The 10,346-nt window shown below is 41.7% G+C and overlaps 1 protein-coding gene across 2 annotated transcripts in view; it reads left to right on the forward strand.

Annotated features, from left to right (window-relative positions):
- The first annotated feature begins 1,277 nt into the window (after positions 1–1,277).
- selenoi (selenoprotein I) overlaps positions 1,278–10,346 on the forward strand; it is a 45,632-nt gene continuing 36,563 nt past the window's right edge. The window contains exons 1-2 of one of the 2 annotated variants that reach the window (XM_042321309.1): positions 1,278–1,519; positions 8,627–8,695. In XM_042321309.1, coding sequence (XP_042177243.1) covers positions 1,463–1,519; positions 8,627–8,695 — 126 coding nt within the window. In that variant the 5' untranslated portion in view covers positions 1,278–1,462. The remainder of the gene's footprint in view (positions 1,520–8,626; positions 8,696–10,346) is intronic. The other variant, XM_042321308.1, reaches the window with a different exon arrangement.

Raw genomic sequence — 10,346 nt, forward strand, 5'->3', positions numbered from 1 at the left:
AATTGTTTGGGCACAGAGCTGGATAGTGTGAGAATTCCACCCCCTTTGGCAGTTCTAACTTGTCGGAAAATATTATAGTTTGGGATGGAATTTCAGGATTTTTGGTGGCCTTCCTAAACCAGGATTCAGACACGGCTAGGACATCCGGGTTGGCAGTGTGTGCTAAAGCACTGAATAAAACAAAGTTAGGGAGGAGGCTTCTAATGTTAACATGCATGAAACCAAGGCTTTTGAGGTTTCAGAAGTCAACAAATGAGAGCACCTGGGGAATGGGAGTGATACTGGGGGCTGCAGGGCCTGGGTTAACTTCTAACTCACCAGAGGAACATAGGAGGAGTGTGGGGGCAGAAACACACCTAATATCACCATTCCAGAAACTCGTTTGCGTTTTCCGTTTGGGGTAAACCGTTTGTGTTGCTAAACTTTTTACAACAGAATTGGAGTAATGATTACACCCCTGGTCATCCATGACAGGCAAGGAACTGAACACAAGTTAACTAGCTATCTACTTACCTACCCACCATTCATAATTAATTGACATCAGACAACAACTAGCTATCTAGCTAACGTGCTAACGTGAGCTGCACCTGTATGGTTGGCCGCCTGGTCAATGGCACATTATGAATAGTTTAAAAAATAACATGATTATGCCTATTCTAATTTCTAGACACAGGTAGTTCCTTATCTGACGTTGGTGAGCAACTGTGTGAGCTGCATCCTTAGCCAACATCGCAGACATAAAAACTCGATATGAAATCGAATAGGAAGGCATCACCTACTAAGGCAAAATAATACGATGACATTTCAGCAAAAAAAAAAGACATAATTCAAGCCTTACGTTATTCCTTGTTTATGTGTATTTTAGTCGGTTGCAGGTTCAGTTTTGTCTTTCTGATGTGTGATACTATCCTCGGTTTCCGGTCCCGTCGCTTCTGACTAGCGCAGAGCGCCACGTCGACGTAGAGGGGAGGAGCCATGGGAACGGCGTTCATACAGCGGCCCATGACGTCACACGGGATGCGTTCGATCTACTCCGGTTTCAGAGCACTCTATCCGAAATGCGCCAGAAGCGTAGAATAATTGATGAATTTACGAACACACCCCATGATTTCTAACAAAAAAAACTGTGATAGAAGGAGTCGTTCCTTCAAAATCACGTATGAATATTTTAATAGATCATTTTAATCTAGATGTTCATAATTGAACATGAATAAATATTTTAGATTTAATACAGTTGGTCCTCCAAGCCAGAGAGGGCGGTAGTGGTGTCCGGCTGCACGGGACCGGAGGGAGAGGAGTGGCCGAGACGTGGATCTGTCGCCTAGCCGGCGTGAGGAGTAGCTGGTTAGCTAACTAGCTAGATGGTGCTTCGCTTTTGCGGTACGCGGAACAGAGATCGGAGAAGCCAATAGCTAACGTTCAGATAGTTAGTTAGTTAGAGTAGATCCTGTGAGTTGCCAACATGGCGCTGTACGAATATGTCACTCGGGACCAACTGTCGGGCTTCGACAAGTACAAGGTAACGTGAAGAGAAAGACTGCTCCTCTAGCTAGCGCTTAGCATGCTAACCTGGTTAGCTAACGAGTGTTTTTGGCGTTCAGTTACACCACCATCATTATCGGCCGCTGAACATTCTGGGAAATGTCCTTTTAATTTCGCTACGGTCAGCTCATATGGCTGGGGTCATATTGTAACTGGAATAGACTAACCGGTTGTGTATTAATGGGTCTGACCGATAAGCGACCTGTCAACATTGGCTAACGTAACGTTAACTAGTGACATTACGAACTTGAGGAAAATAGGAATGTTTCTCAACTCATACCTGTACCTATGTTTGTTCACTATTAACCAGTTAACCAGCGAACTAACCAGCTAGTTAACCCGCTAACTAGTTACTCTATGTCGTGAATTCGAAAGCACCCGTTAGTGGGCTTGATATGCACAGCGGGTACAGAATATATTCTCCATTCAGGCTGTAAAGACTTCACCTCCTTAATTCTGTTTAGTGGCGGGAAAGAACGGGGGGAAATATACGTCCTTTCTTTATAAAACACAATTTCCCACCAGCATGCTACTTCCTGATTAGCCAAGTAGCTGCAGCCCGATATGACGACCGGAGGATGGGTTATTGGGCAGATTTGTTGCCACTGAAGGACGTTTTGCGTGGCGATATTGATAACTAATATTGATAACCATCCAGATGTCACCTTGATTCATAGCCTTCATATAGTCTACTACCCAATGGGGAGAGCATGAACGGCAACACCGGGACGCAGTGTCCTTCGCTCCTGCTTGAAAAGCACGACTGTCCGGCAACGGCGTGGGAAGTAGCTACCTGATGGTAGTAGCTAATAGTAGGGTGACAGTAAGCACGCATGCAATGTATGAAGCAACAGTACACCCATCATAACTACTTTAAATCAAAAATAAACAATCTTCAATTTTATACCTGAAAATGTCAAATTATTTGCGTAAAACAATCAGTGAAATACTACTGACTCTGGCTTAAAAACATAATTCCAAACTCTCGCAGTACAGCGGTCAAAAAAGGAAGACCCCTGCTCCCCCGGGCCGAACCCTCGGCGCCCCACTGTATGGAAACCACTGGTCTAACCTATGGCAGAGCCCTTTCGACACACCCACTCGCTCATACTCTGGTGGCGAAGGACATCACTGCTCCTTAATGTGTATCCAAATTCAGTTTTGAGATCCACCGGCGTCATTGGTGTAGGGTTACCTGGACATTTCGGGCTGGTCATGGAACTATGAAAATGGGCGTGGTCTCCCCGCTTAGCTTGATGGGATATGTAGTGATTTTGCCAACACAGCCAGAGATATGTATACCGTCTTGTTCCCTTAATCTTCTTTCAACTGACAATCATATTTGTTGATTTAAATCAGAATTTATTAATATAATGAGTAATCCAGGAATGTCACAAGTTATTTGACATGATTAAATGGCAACTCTACAGATTGCAATGACTACAATGAATGGCTATATTACTTCCTGACACTAAGGGTCCCTGGAGTTCCTCCTTCTCACCACTCTATATCGAGGAGGAGTTGTTTTCATAACTGGTCGTGGGATTTGCTAGCAACAACATTTAGTCACCATCAGTCTGAAAACTTGTATTGAGAGCAGCGTGAATATGGATGTGCCAATTAATTCCAGTTTAAGTAGTACGAGCAACACAAGTTAGGACAAAGTTAGTGGTTGTATTCAATAAGATGTATGAATTTCAGCGGCCGCAATTGTACAGAACAAACATAGGTACAGGTTCGAGTTGAGAAACCTTCCTATTTTCCTCAAGTACGTAATGTCACTATTCCAAAGCTATTACAGAGAACAAGTACATTTTTTCACTTCTCAAAATGTTTTTTAAATGTTGTCCTATACTTCTTGTTGACAAAATTCCTGCTAATATTAGGTTTTTGAGCTAGTGCCCAATTGACCCCTTGAAGGAGAGCTCTCTTTTTCCTGATTCTCCCAGAATGCACCGTGCGACCCATTGACGATGCACTTTCACAATGGCCGTAATTACTATTCCAATGAAGTTTCCCATCTCCACAAAAGTACAGTGTCTTCAGAAAGTATTTATACCCCTTGACTTTTTCCACATTTTGTTGTCACTGCCTGAATTCAAAACAGATTAAATAGATCATTTTTTCTCACCCATCTACACACAACACCCTATAATGACAACACCCCATTATTTTTGCAAATGTATTGAAAATGAAGCAGCTGCTACAGCTGTGAGTCTGAGTAAGTATCTAAGAGCTTTGCACACCTATATTGTACAATATTTGCCCATTATTTTCAAAATTCTTCAAACTGTCAAATTGGTTGTTGATCATTGCTAGACAACCTTTTTCAAGTCCTGCTTTAGATTTCAAAGCAGATTTAAGTAAACTGTAATTTGGCCACTCAGGAACATTCACTGTCTAGGTAAGCAACTCCAGTGTAGATTTGGCCTTGTGTTTTAGGTTATTGTCCAGCTGAAAGGTGAATTGATCTCCCAGTGTCTGGTTTAAAGCAGACTGAACCATTTGTTTTTGACTTTGCTTAGCTTCATTTATTTATTTTTAATCCTGAAAAACTCCCCAGTCCTTAACAATTACAAGCATACCCATAACATGATGCAGCCACCACTATGCTTGGAAATATGGAGAGTGGTACTCAGTAATGCATTGGATTTGCCCCAAACATAACACTTTGTATTCAGGACAAAAATTGAATTGCTTTGCCACATATTTTGCAGTATTACTTTAGTTTCTTGTTGCAAACAGGATGCATATTTTTTTTAAACCTATAATGGCTTCCTTCTATTCACACGATCAATTATGTTAGTATTGCTATTCTGTACAGGCTTCTGTCTTTTCACTCTGTCATTTAGGTTAGTATTGTGGAGTAACTACAATGTTGTTGATCCATCCTCAGTTTTCTCTCATCACAGCCATTAAACTCTGTAACTGTTTTAAAGTCACCATTGGCCTTATGGTAAAATCCCTGAGCGTTTTCCTTCCTGTCCAAAGTGTAATTAATAACTTCACCATGCCCAAAGGGATATTCAATGTCTGCTTTAAAAATGTTTACCCATTTACCAATAGGTGCCTTTTGCGAGGCATTGTAAAACCTCCCAGGTCTTTGTGGGTGAATCTGTGTTTGAAATTCACTTCTCGCCTGAGGGACATTACAGATAGTTGTATGTGTTGGTACAGAGATTAGGTAGTTATTCAAAAATCATGTTATTATTATTATTTAGACTTGCCATAACAAAGTGGTTGACTACTTATTAACTCAAGACATTTCAGCTTTTCATTTTTCATGAATTTAACATTTAGAAAAAACATTATTCAACTTTGACATGATGGGGTACTGTGTGTAGGCAAGTTACAAAAAAAATGTCAATTTAATCCATTTCAAATTCAGACTGTAACACAACATAATGTGTTAAGTTCCGGGGTGTGGCTCCTTTCTGAAGGCTCTGTATATCATAACAGCAGCTGCCACTGAGACTTTCTATTGGACAAATTCGGGTATGCCTTTCCCTGTTTCCTTCAGTTTGCCTTCTTATTTAAGATGTTTTTTTAAAACAGAATCTGCGTAAGGAATATACCCCAGAGCTCTCTGAGTTGGGTATGAGGAGGGAGACAACAGTGTAGATGGGGTAAGGAATATGCCCCAGAGCTCTGGGTTGGATATGAGGAGGGAGACAGCAGTGTAGATGGGGTGTAATCATTAGTCCAAACAGGAGTATCTATTAGACAAAATCAGATATGTTCCTCCTCGTTTGGTTCCTGTTGAAAACACCTTGGTGTTGGTGATTGATGTAGCCAACGTTAACTAGCCAGCTAGCTGTCAGTGGCAACGCTGAACATCCAGCTGTCCAAATGAATACTGTTGATCGGTTACTGACAGGTCTGGTTTATGAGGGGAACAACTCTGTAAGATAGTGTTGTCTGGTTTATGAGGGGAACAACTCTGTAAGATAGTGTTGTCTGGTTTATAAGGTCTAGTTTGTGCATGGGGTCCAAAGTCACTCTCTTGTTGTGCCAGGGAGTGACAGGGATTGTGATAGAATGGAGAGAAGAAGCCCGATCTGATCTCCCACTGAGGCTCTCTCACCCCCAATCTGTGTGTGTCTGTATTGTAAATGCACACCTGCCTGTGCATGTACAGTCAAAGTCGGAAGTTTACATACACCTTAGCCAAATACATATAAACTCAGTTTTTCACAATTCCTGACATTTAATCCAAGTAAAAATTCCCTGTCTTAGGTCAGTTAGGATCACCATTTTATTTTAAGAATGTGAATTGTCAAAATAATAGTAGAGAGAATTCTTTATTTCAGCTTTTATTTCTTTCATCACATTCCCAGTGGGTCAGAAGTTGACATACACTTAATTAGTATTTGGTAGCATTGCCTTTAAATTGTTTAACTTGGATCAAACATTTTGGGGAGCCTTCCACAAGCATCCCACAATAAGTTGGGTGAATTTTGGCCCATTCCTCCTGACAGTGCAGGTGTAACTGAGTCAGGTTTGTAGGCCTCCTTCCTTTCACATGCTTTGTGATCCTTAAGCCATCTTGCCACAACTTGGGAAGTATACTTGGGGTTATTGTCCATTTGGAAGACCCATTTGCAACCAAGCTTTAACTTCCTGACTGATGTCTTGAGATGTTGCTTCAATATATCCACATCATTTTCATACCACATGATGCCATCTATTTTGTGAAGTGCACCAGTCCCTCCTGCAGCAAAGCACCCCCACAACGTGATGCTGCCATCCCTGTGCTTCACGGTTGGGATGGTGTTCTTCGGCTTGCAAGCCTCCCCCTTTTTCCTCCAAAAACAACGATGGTCATTATAGCCAAACAGTTCTATTTTTGTTTCATCAGACCAGAGGACGTTTCTTCAAAAAATACGATCTTTGTCCCCATGTGCAGTTGCAAACCGTAGTCTGGCTTTTTTTTATTGCGGTTTTGGAGCAGTGGCTTCTGCCTTGCTGAGCGGCTTTTCAGGTTATGTCAATATAGGAGTCATTTTACTGTGGATATAGATACTTTTGTACCTGTTTCCTTCAGCATCTTCACAAGGTAACCGGAAGGTTGCAAGTTCAAACCCCCGAGCTGACAAGGTACAAATATGTCGTTCTGCCCCTGAACAGGCAGTTAACCCATTGTCCCTAGGCCGTCATTGAAAATAAGAATTTGTTCTTAACTGACTTGCCTAGTTAAATAAAGGTCCTTTGCTGTTATTCTGGGATTGATTTGCACTTTTCGCACTAAAGTGCGTTCATTTCAAGGAGACAGAATGAGCCTCCTTCCTGAGCGGTATGACGGCTGCGTGGTCCCATGGTGTTTATACTTGCCCACTATTGTTTGTACAGATGAACGTGGTACCTTCAGGCGTTTGGAAATGCTCCCAAGGATGAACCAGACTTGTGGAGGTCTACAATTGTTTTTCTGAGGCCTTGGCTGATTTCTTTTGATTTTCAAGTTATGTCAAGCAAAGAGGCACTGAGTTTGAAGGTTGGCCTTGAAATACATCCACAGGTACACATCCAATTGACTCAAGTGATGTCAATTAGCCTATCAGAAGCTTCTAAAGCCATGACACCATTTTCTGCAATTTTACAAGCTGTTTAAAGGCACAGTCAACTTAGTGTATGTAAACTTCTGACTAGAGGTCGACCGATTAATCGGAATGGCCGATTTAATTATGGCCGATTTCAAGTTTTCATAACAATCGGGAATCTGTATTTTTGGACACTGATTTGGCCGATGTTATTTTTTTACACACCTTTATTTAACACGGCAAGTCAGTTAGGAACACATTCTTATTTTCAATGACGGCCTAGGAACAGTGGGTTAACTGCCTGTTCAGGGCAGCAGAACGACATATTTTCACCTTGTCAGCTCGGGGGATCCAATCTTGCAACCTTACAGTTAACTAGTCCAATGCTATAACCACCTGCCTCTCGTTGCACTCCACAAGGAGTCTGCCTGTTACGCGAATGCAGTAAGCCACGGTAAGTTGCTAGCTAGAATTAAACTTACCTTATAAAAAAACAATCAATCAAATATAATCACTAGTTAACTACACATGGTTGATGATATTACTAGTTTATCTAGCGTGTCCTGCGTTGCATATAATCTGACTGAGCATACAAGTATCTAAGTATCTGACTGAGCGATGGTAGGCAGCAGGCTTGTAAGCATTCATTCAAACGGCACTTTCTTGCGTTTTGCCAGCTACTCTTCGTTGTGGGTCAAGCATTGCGCTGTTTATGACTTCAAGCCTATCAACTCCCGAGATGAGGCTGGTGTAACTGATGTGAAATGTCTAGCTAGTTAGCAGGGAGCGCGCTAATAGCGTTTCAAAAGTCACTCGCTCTGAGACTTGGAGTGGTTTTTCCCCTTGCTCTGCATGGGTAACACTGCTTCGAGGGTGGCTGTTGTTGTTGTGTTCCTGGTTCGAGCCCAGGGAAGAGCGAGGTGATGGACGGAAGCTATACTGTTACACTGGCAATACTAAAGTGCCTATAAGAACATCCAAAATTCAAAGGTTAATGAAATACAAATGGTATAGAGGGAAATAGTCCTATAATAACTACAACCTAAAACTTCTTACCTGGGAATATTGAAGACTCATGTTAAAAGGAACCACCAGCTTTCATATGTTCTCATGTTCTGAGCAAGGAACTCAAATGTTAGCTTTCTTACATGGCACGTATTGCACTTTTACTTTCTTCTCCAACACTTTGTTTTTGCATTATTTAAACCAAATTGAACATGTTTCATTATTTATTTGAGGCTAAATTGATTTTATTGATGTATTATATTAAGTTAAAATAAGTGTTCATTCAGTATTGTTGTAATTTTCATTATTATCGGCGTTGAAAAATCGTTATCGGTCGACCTCTACTTCTGACCCACTGGAGTAATCTGTCTGTAAACAAGCGTTGGAAAAATGACTTGTGTCATGCACAAAGTAGATGTCCTAACCAACTTGCCAAAACTATAGTTTGTTAACAACAAATGTGTAGAGTGGTTGAAAAACGAGTTTTAATGACTCCCTTCTCTCCGCTCCTCACTTTCTCTCTTCTTCTCTCCTCTCTTCAGTACAGTGCGGTGGATTCCAACCCCCTGTCAGTCTATGTCATGCACCCCTTCTGGAACTCTGTAGTCAAGGTGAGCACACACCACACACACACCCACACACCACACCCCACACCCACACACCACACACACACACAGGTTATTGTGACTATGACTACAGTGTGTGTATTATGATAATGAGGTCTGTCTGCATCATTAATGAGGTTTGCTGAGATACAATAACCTTGACCCTCTCTCTACCTCTACCCTTCTCTCAATTTAAAGGGCTTTATTGGCATTGGAAACACATGTTTACATCTCCAAAGCAAATGGAATAGACAATAAACTGAAGGGAAATTAACAATGGAAGCATTAGTGAACATTACACTAACAAAAGTTTTCAAAGAATATAGACATTTCAAATGTTATTATTGGCTATTTACACTGTTGTAACAATGTGCAAGTGTTTGTAATATGAAGGGTAAAATTAAATAAACAGATACATTTAGGTTGTATTTACAGTGTTGGTGCTCCACTGGTTACCCTTTTGTCATGGCAACAGGTCACATCTTGCTGCTGTGATGGCAAACTGTGGTATTTCACCCAGTAGATATGGGAGTTTATCAGTGTTTGATTTGTTTTCATATTCTTTGTGGATCTGTGAAATCTGAGGGAAATATGTGTCTCTAATATGGTCATACATTTGGCAGGAGGCTAGGAAGTGCAGCTCAGTTTCTACCTAATTTTGAAGGCAGTGTGTACATGGGCAGACCTGGCTCTCGAGAAGACAGGCTATGGCACTTTTGTTTGTTTGTCCCATTTTGTGAATTTTTGGTTGGTGAGTTGACCCCAGACCTCACAACCATAAAGGACAATGGGTTAGATAACTGATGTATTTTTAGCCAGATCCTCATTTGGATGTTGAGTTTTATGTTCCTTTTGATGGCATAGTAGGCCCTTGCCTTGTCTCAATGTTCACAGCCTTGTGGAAGTTATCTGTGGTGTTGATGTTCAGGCAGAGGTACACTACAGGTCAAAAGTTTTAGAACAAATTCAACTTTATTTGTCACCTGCGCCGAATACAACCAACAGTGCAGTTCAAGAAGAGTGAAGAAAATATTTACCAAATAAACTAAAGTAACACAATAAAATAACAATAATGAGGGGGTACCGGGTCAATGTGGGGGGTACAGGTTAGTAATGAGGCCATAAATACAGGGGTACCAGGTCAATGTGGGGGGTACAGGTTAGTAATGAGGCTATATACAGGGGGTACCGGGTCAATGTGGGGGGGGTACAGGTTAGTAATGAGGCTATATACAGGGGTACCGGTACTGGGTCAATGTGGGGGGTACAGGGTAGTAATGTGGCTATATACAGGGGGTACCGGGTCAATGTGGGGGGGGTTGGGGAGGTACAGGTACAGAATCCGTCTGTCACCTCAAACACTGAAGAATGGCAAGGCATCATTACATCTATGTAAGTAGTATGTTGTTGAAATATGGTGATTCTAGCGGGGGGATATAGGTATTTCTGATTTATCTGGTGATGTTCGGGTTTCTGCTCTTTAGGCAGATGACCTCAGGCCTGGGGTATTCCAAGATTAGATTCTGAAGGCTTTGTGTCTCGCTGGTCTGGGCGTGGTGTTTATTGATCTGTTGCCCCTGTGTGAAGTGTTGGGACTGCGTTTGAGAGCGATATCCTTTAGAGTCCGGGCCAATGTGGGCACTGCTGCCTTGTATAG

Source organism: Oncorhynchus tshawytscha, linkage group LG05, assembly GCF_018296145.1.
Source record: "Oncorhynchus tshawytscha isolate Ot180627B linkage group LG05, Otsh_v2.0, whole genome shotgun sequence".
Lineage (NCBI taxonomy): Eukaryota > Metazoa > Chordata > Actinopteri > Salmoniformes > Salmonidae > Oncorhynchus > Oncorhynchus tshawytscha.